This window comes from Trachemys scripta, chromosome 12 (assembly GCF_013100865.1).
Source record: "Trachemys scripta elegans isolate TJP31775 chromosome 12, CAS_Tse_1.0, whole genome shotgun sequence".
NCBI classification, from domain to species: Eukaryota; Metazoa; Chordata; order Testudines; family Emydidae; genus Trachemys; species Trachemys scripta.
This window is the reverse complement of record NC_048309.1, coordinates 35,511,894-35,525,831: the sequence shown is the minus strand read 5'-3', so window position 1 is coordinate 35,525,831 and position 13,938 is coordinate 35,511,894. Positions and strand designations below refer to the sequence as shown.

Genomic DNA, 13,938 nt, shown 5'->3' with positions numbered 1-13,938 from the left:
AGAACACTCTAGATCAGGGATCAGCAACCTTTGGCACGTGGCTCACCCAGGGTAAGCACCCTGGCAGGCCGGGCTGGTTTGTTTACCTGCCGCGTCCGCAGGTTCAGCCGATCTTGGCTCCCACTCACCGCTCCAGGCCAATGGGGGCTGCGGGAAGTGGCGGCCAGCACATCCCTCCTCCTGTGCCGCTTACCCTGGTGAGCCACGTGCCAAAGGTTGCCAATCCCTGGTCTAGATCCATCCTCTTTGGAACCCCCTTTCAAGTAGTTGAAAGCAGCTATCAAATCCCCCCTCATTCTTCTCTTCTGCAGACTAAACAACCCCAGTTCCCTCAGCCTCTCCTCATAAGTCATGTGCTCCAGCCCCCTAATCATTTTTGTTGCCCTCCACTGGACTCTTTCCAATTTTTTCCACATCCTTCTTGTAGTGTGGGGCCCAAAACTGGACACAGTACTCCAGATGAGGCCTCACCAATGTCAAATAGAGGGGAATGATCACGTCCCTCGATCTGCTGGCAATGCTCCTACTTATACAGCCCAAAATGCCATTAGCCTTCTTGGCAACAAGGGCACACTGTTGACCTTTCTATCCATCTTATAGTCCATTCATCCAGCCCATACTTTTTAACTTGCTGGCAAGAATACTGTGGGAGACCATATCAAAAGCTTTGCTAAAGTCAAGGAATAACACGTCCACTGCTTTCCCCTTATCCACAGAGCCAGTTATCTCGTCATAGAAGGCAATTAGGTTAGTCAGGCATGACTTGCCCTTGGTGAATCCATGCTGACTGTTCCTGATCACTTTCCTATAAGTGCTACAGAATTGATTCCTTGAGGACCTGCTCCATGATTTTTCCAGGGACTGAGGTGAGCCTGACTGGCCTGTAGTTCCGTGGATCCTCCTTCTTCCCTTTTTTAAAGATGGGCACTACATTAGCCTTTTTCCAGTCATCTGGGACCTCCCCCGACTGCCATGAGTTTTCAAAGATAATGGCCAGTAGTTCTGCAACCACATCCGCCAACTTCTTTAGCACCCTCGGATGCAGCACATCCGGACCCATGGACTTGTGCTCATCAGCTTTTCTAAATAGTCCCAAACCACTTTTTTCTCCACAGAGGGCTGGTCACCTCCTCCCCATACTGTGCTGCCCAGTGCAGCAGTCTGAGAGCTGACCTTGTTCGTGAAGACAGAGGCAAAAAAAGCATTGAGTACATTAGCTTTTTCTACATCCTCTGTCACTAGGTTGCCTCCCTCATCCAGTAAGGGGCCCACACTTTCCTTGACTTTCTTCTTGTTGCTAAAATACCCAAAGAAACCCTTCTTGTTACTCTTAACATCTCTTGCTAGCTGCAACTCCAAGTGTGATTTGGCCTTCCTGATTTCACTCCTGCATGCCTGAGCAATATTTTTATATTCCTCCCTGGTCATTTGTCCAATCTTCAACTTCTTGTAAGCTTCTTTTTTGGGTTTAAGGTCAACAAGGATTTCACTGTTAAGCCAAGCTGGTCGCCTGCCATATTTACCATTCTTTCTACCTTCGGGATGGTTTGTTCCTGCAACCTCAATAAGGATTCTTTAAAATACAGCCAACTCTCCTGGACTCCTTTGCCCCTCATGTTATTCTCCCAGGGGATCCTGCCCATCAGTTCTCTGAAGGAGTCAAAGTCTGCTTTTCTGAAGTCCAGGGTACATATTCTGCTGCTCTCCTTTCTTCCTTGTGTCAGGATCCTGAACTTGACCATCTCATGGTCACTGCCTCCCAGGTTCCCATCCATTTTTGCTTCCCCTATTAATTCTTCCCGGTTTGTGAGCAGCAGGTCAAGAAGAGCTCTGCCCCAGTTGATTCCTCCAGCACTTGCACCAGGAAATTGTCCCCTACACTTTCCAAAAACTTCCTGGATTGTCTGTCCACCGCTGTATTGTTCTCCCAGCAGATATCAGGGTGATTGAAGTCTCCCATGAGAACCAGATCCTGTGATCTAGTAACTTCTGTTAGTTACTGGAAGAAAGCCTTGTCCACCTCATCCCCCTGGTCTGGTGGTCTATAGCAGACTCCCACCACATCTATAGCAGACTCCCACCACGATGACCTTGGGGCAGTTCCCCTGCCTGTGTTACCCTGGAGGTCAGACCATGGGGGGTGTGACGAACTGGGATTGTTCTTAATGTGGTCTTTGAATGCTGAGTGGGGAGTGCTGGCTGGGAAGACAGGGGAGTGTGGCTAGGATGGTCTGCATGGGGGGATGGGAGACTGGCCGTGAGGGAGAATACCTGAGCATGTAACTTGAGAACCCAGGAAGGGGTTAGAGGCCAGGTGACACCTTTGCCCGGGAAACTGAACAAAGGGTGTGGGAGGGGATGCTGGGGAGAGAGTTTCAGAGCTGGCTGGTGTAGGGCTGGGAGGGAGACGGGGCTCTGACTTCCCAAGGGGGCTGTGGTGCCCTGGGACCCCAAGATGGACCTAACTGGGGGGGATCCTGTTATCTGTGCCTGCAAGACTTGTCTTGGACTGTGTTCCTGTCGTCTAAATAAACCTTCTGCTTTACTGGCTGGCTGAGAGTCATGGTGACTTGCAGGAAGCTGGAGGTGCAGGACCTTGTGTCAACCCACACTCCGTGAGAGGGGGTCACTATGGTCCCATCTGGACATGGAATCGAGGAATCTCACCAGGCAGATCTGGAGGGACACATGGATGGGAGCCCTAGAGCTCAGCGAAGGGTGGGCACTAGTTCCCCCACAGGGGAGGGACTATCCCATGGGCCAATGCCCCTGGTGCTCCCACCCCACTGCATCCCTGTGGATGCCTCCCATCTCTTCCAGTGCCTCTCACTCCCGACCTGCAGCCCCCTGCTAGCCCAGCCCCAGGCTCCCCCAGTGCCCCTCACTCCTGACCCGCAGCCCTCTGCTAGCCTAGCCCTGAGCTCCCCTAGCTCTGCCAGTGTCCCTCACTCCCAACCTGCAGCCCCTGCTAGCCCAGCCCTATTTCACGTTCCCCAGCACCCTGGCGCATGAGGAAACCTTGCAGGGAGGAGGGGGGCTTTAGTGCCAGCCCCATCTTCCCATGGCTAGGGAGAGCTCTGCTTCCAAACCGGATGCACATCCAAGCCTAGGCAATGGGGGAAACGCGCAGCCACATTAGCACTGCAATTAACCCCTCGCTTAATTGCTGTCCCCAGCCACCCAGCCACCCCACACCCGGCCCCTGCAGCGCGCTCCACTCACCCACTAGCACGTGCATGGCCAGAGCTGGGCGCACATACACGTAGGATTCTCCAGCCCATGACTCTACAGGCCCAGGGAAGTGAGGGGAGGAGAGGAGCACGGCTGGGATTTAAAGGGCCCTTGCCCCATTCCCGGGACATCGACACAGCCCCTGGTTAACCCCTTCATGGATAGTGGCCAGTCTCAGAGCCCCATGGCCAGTGCAGAGGGTGGGCCCGGGGGGCAGGGATGGGAGAGAGGGAGGGAGAGGAGGCAGGGGGAGGGCTAGGGAGATGGGGAGCAGAGGATGGGGCAGGAACAGGGAGAGTGAAAGGGGCAGGGGAGAGAGGGATTAATGGGGGCAGGGACGGGGTGGGGTGCAGTGAGGTGGGGGGTAGAGGGGTCAGGTGGGGTGGCAGGAATGGTGCTGGGTGGGAATGGGGGGAGGCTAAGGGACAGGGTCAATCCAGAGTCACCCCTGAGCACAATGGGGTCCAGGCTGGATTCTGCTCTGAACTCCTCCAAGGTCAATCCAGAGTCACACCTGATTGCAATGGATTTGGAGCCGGTTCTGGTTCCCATCCTCTGTGAATGCAGCATTCCCCCCACCCCATATCTGCAGCAGCAGGAGGTCCTTGGTGCATGGCTGGGGGGTGCGGGCCAGACAGCAACTCCCCCAGTGCCCTTGGATCCGTGGGCAGCTCCGTTCCCACCAATCGGCCTTGCGAGCACCAGGGACAAGAGGCAGAGGCTCATAAGGGTGCCATGGGGGAGGGGAGCACAGCCCCCCCCCATTCCAGACCCTCTCCCCAGCCTGCTGCCCATCCCCCATCTGCCCCTGTGAAGGCGTGTTTGCCCCACACCAGCCCTGATATTAGGAATGAAGATGGGCCCAGAAGAGGACAATTAACCTGCAGAGCTGCAACTGATGGGGGCCCAGGGATTGATAAACATTAATTGCTGGTGAAGCCCCACTGGGGGCGGAGCTGGAGCAGGATTATAAAAGGAGGAAATTCCCAGACGGGGAAGAGAACAAGCTCTGGGAGAAGGGTCAAGCCCAGAGGCATTGCATGTAAACAAAGCCTGAGAAAGCAGGGTAGGAAGAAGCCCAGGGTAACAGCAGCAAGGAGGAAGCCTGGGTAGACCTCGGTTACTGGTTATAGGGTCCCCAGGCTGGATCCCATTGTGGATGGAGGGTGGGCAGGACGTGGCACAGAAGGGTTGGAGGTACCACCTGGAAGGGGGCACCCTATAGTGACCTAGCCAGAGGATTGAGTTGGGAAGAGAGACCACTGCAGTGATGGGAGGGGGCGCTATATGAGAGAGAGCTGCTGTTCTGAGCCTGGGCAGGAGGAGGCGCTCTTGCAGCAAGTGAAACCTGTCACAGTCCCATTCTCGACCCGGGGCTCTGCGCTGATCCAGGCAGGCGTATGCTCAGGTACAGGACGCTCTATGCACGGCCGATTGCCTGTACAAAATAGTGTGTCTGCCTCCCCCTCCCCCACTCCTCCCTCCCTGTCTTGTCCATCCGCTCTCTGCCTCTGGGCGTCACACCGCACCCTCGTCTGTTCCTGCGCCGCGCCCATCCCCATGGTGTCTGACGCCTTCTGGCCGGGCATTAAAGGACCTGACTCCACATTTCTCTCATGGTGTGTGTTTGGGAGATGGCAGTTCCTGGTTATTCAGAGCAGGGCTTCCCCCCTACCCCCCAAACACAGAGCCAGGGAACAGCCTGTAGGGGTCTCGCTGAATCTCTCCTTATCCACAGTGAAACAGCTTCAAACAGGAAAATGGACACTAGAGCAGGCGGCACTGGACTCTGGGTCCCCCCTCCCAGGCGGGAACACTAACCTCTGAGCTACAGTCATTCGCTCTCGCTTTGGCTCTGTTACTGTGTAATTAGACACAATGGAGCAGTGTCAACAGAGGAGACTGAGCCTACAGCCACCCCGCTCTCCCCAGCTCAGTGGGTCAGGCTGGAAACTCTATTTTCTGACTAAAAGTGAATTTATTGGAGGAAATGCAGACGTTCTCCCCCACCCTGCGATTTTGATGAGTTGACGCTTTTTTTTCAATGCACTGAAGAAAGCTGGGACGGAGAAGCTTTGACCACCCCCCAACCCGGGAGTTTGCTGTCTGCCTGAATCTGTTTAACCAGACTCAGTTCTTAAGGCAGAGCTGGGCTTTCTGGCCCAGGGACATTTCCTGCCTGCTGTTGTAACCCCACTGCTCCAGGACTTGAGTGTCCAGTGTAAATTAGGAAGTTCCACTAAGAAAACACCTGGATGCCCTGTCGCTGATTCCTCCTGCCAAAGCAGAGTGGAGTTCAGCTGGAAGAAGGGGCAGGATCTAGGGAACGGCCCAGGGACTTTAAGGGTCTTCTATTCCCTGGCATCCACCATCACACTATGGCATAAGAATTGCCCACAATGCAGCGGGGCCCGCTCCAGAAATGCTGGCATACCTTCCCCAGAGGGCAACATCTATCCTACCTGCAGCATCTATCCACTGATAGATACCAAGTCACGGGGCTGAGGTGCTCAGTCCTGGGTGGTGGGGGAGGGGAAGAGGCGGCGACCCTGGTGAGCCCTGCACGGGGGGCTCGGGCGAATCCCGGGCTGTCCCGTTTTTACTTCAGGAAATGTGGTCCCCTTACTCTAGAGCAGACCTTTCAGAAAAATTTCCAGCCTCCATTTAAAAATAGCCAGTGACAGAGAATCCACCAGGACCCTTGGTAACTGGTTCCAATGGGTAATTACTCACTGGCAAAAGTTTATGCCTTACTTCCAGTTTGAAATTGTCTAGCTTCAACTTCCAGCCACTGGACAGTGTTAGACCTTTCCCTGCTGGATTGAAGAGCCCGTTAACAAATACTTGTTCCCTAGTCCCCCAAATGTGGGGCCAGATCAGAAGCAGCACCCCGGACAGGGGACAGACTCTATAGCTCAGGTGCTGCCAAACTGCCAGCCAGGTCCCCTACATGGGGGCCACATCAAAGCAGGGCATCTCTGAGGACTGGAGAATGCACTTGCAAATCATTTTCCAACACCTCCTAGCCATGCTCTCTTCAGCAGTGGTCATGGTAGGGAGCGGCTGAGAGAGAGAGAGAGAAAAGTCTGAATTCTCTGCATCACGTTCAGCACAAAAGCAGACCCAGCCATACTGCATTTGCAATCATGCATTTTACTGCAGGAAGCAGCAAGAGAAACCGGCTCATTAACAGCATCCAGGGCTCAGCCTGGTACAATCTTTATCCCACACTCCCTTACCAACCCAGAAAGTCCTGGATTGATTATTTATTAATGGTAACCCCGTAGCATCTCAGGGTCCTGCTCATAGATGAGGATCACAGTGTTACATAATGGGCCACAGAGGGTGGGGGGTGGGGAAGGGGCGGCTATACTATATAATGGGCACTAGGGGCAGCAGTGGGTGGGGGTGGGGAAGGGGTGGCTATATTGTATAATGGGCGCTAAGGGTAGCCGGGGGGTTCCCCGTTGGGGCAGGTCGCTTGTGCTGGCGGGGGCCATACAGGTTTGATTCTGTTGTTTGTTCCCCCTTGTGCTTAGCTCTCTGTCCCCACCTGAGGTTTCAGAGCCGCTCCCTGCTTGCGCTCCTTGTGGGGGCGGGGCAGCCCAGTCGAGGTGCGACCCAGTTGGGTTTGGATCTTCTCTAGAGACATAGAAGTTGCTTGCATAGATTTTTCGAAGTGCACGGGCAGGTGCTCTTCGTTACAAGCCACGCGGATCTTGGAAGTCTTTTCTTGTTTCTCGTATGTACAGTTTTTAGGATTCCGCCGGCATATGGTGAGGTTGAAGATTGCCGTACTCTGGTAGATGTTGCTGTTGTTGCTTATCCTTTCACAGCAGCAGATGGCTTGGATCTCTTGTTCACAGGCATGGATAAAGGTGTTGATGGGTTTGCAGTTGGGGGCATCTTTGTTTATGTTGCGTTTTTTCATCATGTAGTTGCAATAGTTCTGGTTGTCGGGGGCATTGGTCTTAGGGTAATCAATGTGCTGCCTCTTGAACTGCGTGTACCCGTCACGTTCCCCAATCAGGCCCAAGGAACCAGACAGCAGGATGTGGGACAGCAGGAGCACAGGGCGGGGTCCCCTCAGGGCCATGGCCGTGTCTATCACTGGATCAACCTGCAGTGGGGAGAGGGGGGAGATGAATGGAGACAGCGCGGGGTGGGGATCTGCCTCCTCCATAGCACCTCATGGGCCTGAACCCCTCCCCCTGCCAGCCCATTCTACCCCTAAAGCCCTGCCATTCTCATTACCCCCACTGAGATCAGGGCCCCATTGTGCCAGGCGCTGCACAGATCCAGAGGGGAATCGTTACACTTGAAATGGGAAAAGCAGACCGAGAAAGGGTTCTTATCCCCATGTTATAGATGCGGAAACCGAGGCACAGAGATTCACCCTCAGCTTTTCAACTCCCACTGTGATGCTCGAATCCCATGGTAATACAGCAGGGTTTGATCTCAAGGCTCTTGTAGGGGGATTGAAAATTTCCATGCTAAGAGACAGAGAATGAAACCCAGGTCTCCTAAACACCCGTGGAGAGCCTTGGCCACAACCTCAGTCTGCACATAATGTCAATTTGACTAGTTTGGCAATGATGGCCTGACTCCCAGCCCCCCTGCTCTAACCACTAGACCCCACTCCCCCCCTACAGCCAGGGCTAGAACGTGGGACTCCAGAGCGCAGATCTCACCTAAACTTCCTTTCACTCTTTTGCTGAGATTCTGCTCCCAGCTCCTCAGGGTCAATCCGGAGTCACCCCTGACTGCAGGGGGGTCGGGGCCGGTTCTGGCTCCCATCTGCTGTGAATGCAGCTTCCCCACTATCCCCCCGGTACCTGCAGCAGCAGGTCCTTGGCCTTGGTGCATAGCCTATTGGTACAGACCTGATTGTGACTCTTCAGACGCACTTCGATCCGTGGGCGGCTCCAGTCCCGCCGATTGGCCTTGCGGGCGCTGAGCAGGGGGGCGATGTGGCTGAAGGGCAGAGGCTGATTGCGGTGACATGGGGGACGGAGCACAGCCCCCATTCCAGACCCTCTCCCCACCTGGCTGCCCGTCCCCCACCTGCCCCATTCTCGGCTGCTGGCCCAGGGCTCTGCGCTGATCCAGGCGGGCGTATGCTCAGCTGCATGACGCTCTGTGTGAATTGGTGTGTCGCCCCTCCCTTGCCCACTCCTTCCTCCCCTCCATGCCCATCTGCTCTCTGCCTCTGGGTGTCACACTGAACCCTGGTCTGTTCCTGTGCCATGCCCATCCCTGTGCTGTCTGACGCCTTTTGGACGGGCATTAAGGGACTGACTCGACATCTGTCCCCTGGTGTGTTTGGGAAACCCTAGTTCCTGGTTATTCCGAGCTGGGCTCCCCCAACCCAATCACAGAGCCAGGGGACAGCCTGTGCGGGTCTTGCTGAATCTCTCCTGCTGAAGCTGTTCCACTGTGGATAAGGTCACGGGTCACTGGAGCAGGGGGCTGGACTCTGGGTCTCCCCCTCCCAGGCGGGTGCACTAACCACTGGGCTGCAGAGTCATTCGCGCTCGCTTTGGCCCAGTGACAAGCTAATTATTTGTACACAGTGGAGCAGCTTCAATAGGGGAGACTGAATCTCCCTCCCCCCATAGCTCAGTGGATCTGGCCCTTACTAGGGAGATGCCAGTTGTGGGTTCCAGTCCTTGTTCCCCATGCGGGGAGGAGGTTAAAACAGGTCTGCTACCTCCCAGAGGACTGCTCCAACCCTTGGGGTAATGGGGGGAGGGGTATCTCTACCCACACACGTGGTTTCATCTTGACACAGAAGGGGGAAATGTTGGAAGTCCTGAAGAAGTTTTTGGGCTGGGAACCCCCTTTCCCTTCCCGGGACATATTCTCCCCTTCCCCCCCCCCGCCGCCGCAGGGCTCCAGGGGGAGGGACTTACCCAGAGTCAGAGTGGGTGGCAGGCGGCACAAAGTCCTCTGAGATCAGGACCCCCCCATCCATTCCATCCTGTGTCTCTGGAAGGGTCACATAGGGGTTGGTGTGGGGCTGAGCTTCCCATCCCCCGCTGGTTTCCCCTGGCAGACACCCCCTCCCGGGAGAGTTAGGCTGAAGAGAGGTTGAGGGTCTAGTGGAGAGCACGGTTAGCTGCCCCCGGTGATACCAGCTGTAGCCTCTGTAACCCCAAGGCCACCAGCGATGGCTCCGGGCTGTGGTGGGACCCACTGGCCTGTGGCTAAGAGGGAACCATCCCTCGCTGTATCTGTCCTAGGGGATTTCTCCTGGGACCTGGTGCCCCCAGACTTCCCTGCCCCTGGGGAGCCGCTGGTGCCTTATCCGAGCCTCCTGCCCTTAGGAAGGGCCCCCTCCAGTGTGACTGAGCTGCCCGGCCTGGCTTGGTGGGTTCAAACTGTTCCCCGGGAGGCTGATGCTCTCCCCAAACTCACCAGCAGGAGCCCCGGGGGACAGGAGAACTGCCATGGGGAGCAGGAGCAGCAGAAGCATCCTTAGCGTCTGTCGAGGGACAGGGACGGTGCTTCTGATAGAGCCCCGGGGTATTTATAGACCTGGCTAGTGGGCAGGAAACCTTAGCGTCAGAACCTTCCTGTGGGGAGCTGGTGTCAAGCAGGGGCCCTTGGGTGTCCTGGACCTATGGTGAGGGGCTCTGGTGTCTGCAAACCAACTCCCTCCCCCAACTCCTCCGACCAACATACAGAGGACAAGGTCCCTGTGAGGAGAGGTGTCCCCTCTGCAGCTGTGCACAGCTGGCGCTGCAGAACAGCTGGGAGCTGGCCCCCCTTGGGCCAGCACACCTGTAGCAGAGCTGAGCTCTGGCAGGAGCTTGCACGGACCCCTCCCCCTCTCCATCAGCGTGGGTGGAGGCAAGTGTGGCTAACACTGAGTCATTACAGACCAGGCTCTCTAGCCACTCTGCTCTCCTCCTCCTCCTCTCACCTGGGTGTTGTTGTAGAGAAGGGGACTGGGTCCTGCTGTGGCCTCAGTCAGAGGGCGGCCATCAGTTGATTCCCAGCAAGGGGATGCTTTATATTTTTGTCCCTTCGGTTTTATTCATTGCAGGGTTACAAAGCAGGGAGTGACATTAACCAGCAGGGGTAGGAAGGAGGGGTTAGCAAGGAACAAGGATACGAGCAGGGGGCATTTGGGTAATTCCTCAGGACACAAACTAACTCTTGGCTCAGCTGAGCCCTGTGACATTGCCCCGCTCAATTCTCCAGCCTGGGGTGCCTTTTAAACTGTTTTGCTGTGAGAGCAACTATTCCTGGTCTGCCCACACACACCATGTAAATCACTCCCAGCTATACTATATGAGTGCTATAGCCAGCCAGCCATGAATTACACTGCAGGGAAACATCAGGAAACTCCCAGTCCCAGACTTTCCCCCAGAAATGTGTGTCTTGTACTGCCCAGCACCCACTGGACAGTACAAGCTCAGAGCAAGTCGTCATTTTAGTAATCGAAAATGATATGAACAAACCCTGTTACTACAAATGGAGTTCCCCAAACACTTCAATCCAAACACACTGGTTTAATTAAAACAATAAAACAAATTTATTTACAATAAAAACATAGATTGTAAGTGGGGAAAGATTTTTAGGTAAAAAATAAGTTACAAATTACTTAGACAAGTTAGATGTCTTCAAGTCAACAGGGCCTGATGAAACACATCCTAGAATACTCAAGGAGCTGACTGAGGAGTTATCTGAGCCATATGCATTTATCTTTGAAAAGTCATGGAAGACAAGAGAGATTCCAGAAGACTGGAAAAGGGCAAATCTAGTGCCCATCTATGAAAAGGGAAATAAGGACAACCCAGGGAATTACAGACCAGTCAGTTTAACTTCTGTACCCGGAAAGATAATAGAGCAAATAGTTAAGCAATTTGCAAACAGCTAGAAGATAATAAGGTGATAAATAACAGTCAACATGGATTTGTCAAGAACAAATTGTGTCAAACTAACCTAACAACTTTTTTTTCACAGGATAACAAGCCTTGTGGTTGGAGGGAAATGGTAGTCATGGTGTATCTTGACTTTAGTAAGACTTTTGATACTCCCTCGCATGACCTTCTCATAAACAAACTAGGGAAATACAACCTAGATGGAGCTACTATAAGGTGGGTGCATAACTGGTTGGAAAACTGTTCCCAGAGAATAGTTATCCGTGGTTCACAGCCAAGTTGGAAAGGCATATCGAGTGGGGTCCCGCAGGGATCGGTCCTGGGTCTGGTTCTGTTCAATATCTTCATAAACGATATAGATAATTGCCTAGAGAGTACACTTATAAAGTTTGCCGACAATACCAATCTGGGAGGGGTTGCAAGTGCTTTGGAGGATAGGACTAAAATTCAAAATGATCTGGACAAACTGGAGAAATAGTCTGAAGTAAATAGGATGAAATTCAATAAGGACAAATGCAAAGTACTCCACTTAGGAAAGAACAATCAGTTGCACACATACGAAATGGGAAATGAGTGCCTAGGAAGGAGCACTACAGAAAGGGATTTGGGAGTCATAGTGGACCACAAGCTAAATATGAGTCAACAATGTAACACTGTTTGGGGAAAAAAGCAAACATTATTCTGGGATGTGTTAGCAGGAGTGTTGTAAGCAAGACACGAGAAGTAATTCTTCTGCTCTACTCTGTGCTGATTAGGCCTAAACTGGAAAATTCTGTCCAGTTCTGGGTGCCACATTTTAGGAAAGATGTATACAAATTGGAGAAAGTCCAGAGAAGAGTAACAAAAATGATTAACGGTCTATAAAACATGACCTATGAGGGAAGATTGAAAGAATTGGGTTTGTTTAGCCTGGAGAGGAAAAGATTGATGGGGGGAACATAACAGTTTTGAAGTACATAAATGGTTGTTATAAGGAGGAGGTAGAAAAATTGAGGGGTGGGGGAGGGATAGCTCAGTGGTTTGAGCATTGGCTTGTTAAACCTAGGGTTATGAATTCAATCCTTGAGGGGGCCATTTAAGGAAGTGGGGTAAAAATCTGCCTGGAGATTGGTCCTGCTTTGAGCAGGGAGTGGGACTAGATGACCTCCTGAGGTCCCTTATAACCCTGATATTCTATGATGATTGATTCTCATTAATCTTTGAGGATAGGACAAGAAGCAATGGGCTTAAATTGCAGCAAGGGAGGCTTAGGTTGGATATTAGGAAAAACTTCCTAACAGTCAGGGTGATTAAGCACTGGAATAAATTACCTAGGGAGGTTGTGGAAACTCCATAATTTGACAATTTTAAGAGCAGGTTAAAGAAACACCCATCAGGGATGGTGTGGTGGGGCGGCTGCCCCACGCCCAGAGAGTGTGGGCTGCGGCAGGCCTGGGCGCCTGCGTATTCCGGCAGCCAATGAAAGAAGGGCTTGTTGCAAGCCAATCAGAGAACAGATTGGGGCCAGCCAATCAGGGCCCAGCTCAGCCCTATAAAAGACTGCTCAGGGAGAGAGCAATCAGTCTGTCCCAGGCCTTCGGAGGAGAAGGTCTGTCTCCAGAGCTGGGAGGCCAGCACCACGGACAGCGCAGTGCAGGCCAGCCTTGGAGAGTGGGAGAAGGTCCTACTCCGTTGCCTGCCAGGTGGCAAGCCTTGTAGGAAAGGACCTAGCGGGAAGAAGGACCGTTGGGGAAGCGGTCCAGAGGAACAGACAGAGGAGGAAGGAGAAGGAGGACAGCGAGGCTGTCGCTAGAGGGCCTCTGGACCGGGACTCAGAGTAGTGGGCGGGCCTGGGTCCCCCCCCCTTCCGTTTGTTCCCCTTGGCAGTACACCCAGCCATTGGCTGCAGGGAGCGGCCAGCTGAAACTACACCAGATCCTTGACTGTAGGGATTGGACTTGAAGGTGGAGGACTGTGGGTCATCTAGCCCCCGGAAGGGGGTGTGAATGGAGAAAGGGACACTGTCGGAGGACAGAGTTCCAGAAGAGGACGCTGTGCGTTGGGAGCAACGCTAGTCCGCACGCCAACCAAAGGCGAGACGACAGGCGGGACGCCACCAGAAGGGGGCGCTCTACTGGATCGAACCAATTCCCCGAGACGACCAGCAGGAGTGAGTCCCAACCCTGTCACAGATGGTCTAGATAATACTTAATCCTGCCATGAGTGCAGGGGACTAAATGAACTCTTGAGGTCCCTTCCAATCCTATCATTCTGTGATGGTGCATAAAAGTCAGAATTGGTTACAAGAAAATAAAAGCAAAACACAACTAATGCCTAACTGAACAAGCTAAGTGAATTCAAAGCAAAGGTCTCTCTCACCACACATTACTGCTGTCTTACTGGCTGAATTTGTTTCAGTCAAGATCTCTCCCCAGTCCAATGCTACTTTCTTTGTTCTTCAGGTGTTGTCAATGCTGTAGGTAAAGAACAAGGGAGAGATAATCTGGGTGTCTGCTCTCCCTTTTTATGGTTTATTCTCATCTTTGAGAATCATCTGCAGCTGAGATTCAGGAGACAGAAAGTCTTTTTGGATGGGAATTCTAAGCTGTTTCTTTGTCAAGTTGTAGATTTTCCCCCCACACCCTCTTTCCCGCCAAAAATGGCCACTTAACCAGGTGATGGTCCACTTGACTTTGTTGGCACTTGGCTGAATGTCGGCTTTCCTTTTTTCTCAGAGGAACTTGTTTATAGCTGTTCCCCAGACTTGGAACATGTCTTAGGCCTTTTCTACACTACAGAGTTTTGTCAACAAAACTCATGTCGACAATGAAAAAGCACT

At 53.1% G+C, this 13,938-nt stretch overlaps 1 protein-coding gene across 1 annotated transcript; it reads right to left on the bottom strand.

The window, feature by feature from the left end:
* Positions 1 to 6,766: 6,766 nt before the first annotated feature.
* Positions 6,767 to 9,718, bottom strand: LOC117885370 (ribonuclease pancreatic-like). The gene is made up of 4 exons (XM_034786684.1): positions 9,649 to 9,718; positions 9,144 to 9,219; positions 8,115 to 8,205; positions 6,767 to 7,351 (listed from the first exon to the last, which is right to left on the bottom strand). Exons 1-4 carry the CDS (start codon positions 9,704 to 9,706, stop codon positions 6,767 to 6,769), a joined length of 810 nt encoding a protein of 269 aa, XP_034642575.1. The 5' UTR covers positions 9,707 to 9,718.
* Positions 9,719 to 13,938: the final 4,220 nt, after the last annotated feature.

Coding starts and splice junctions, on each gene's coding strand:
- LOC117885370 (XM_034786684.1), bottom strand. CDS start 9,706: ATGCTTCTGCTGCTCCTGCTCCCCATGGCAGTTCTCCTGTCCCCCGGG. Junction 9,220..9,648: donor GTCCCCCGGGGCTCCTGCTG/GTGAGTTTGGGG, acceptor TGACCCTTCCAG/AGACACAGGATGGAATGGAT. Junction 8,206..9,143: donor GCCACCCACTCTGACTCTGG/GTAAGTCCCTCC, acceptor TCTGCCCTTCAG/CCACATCGCCCCCCTGCTCA.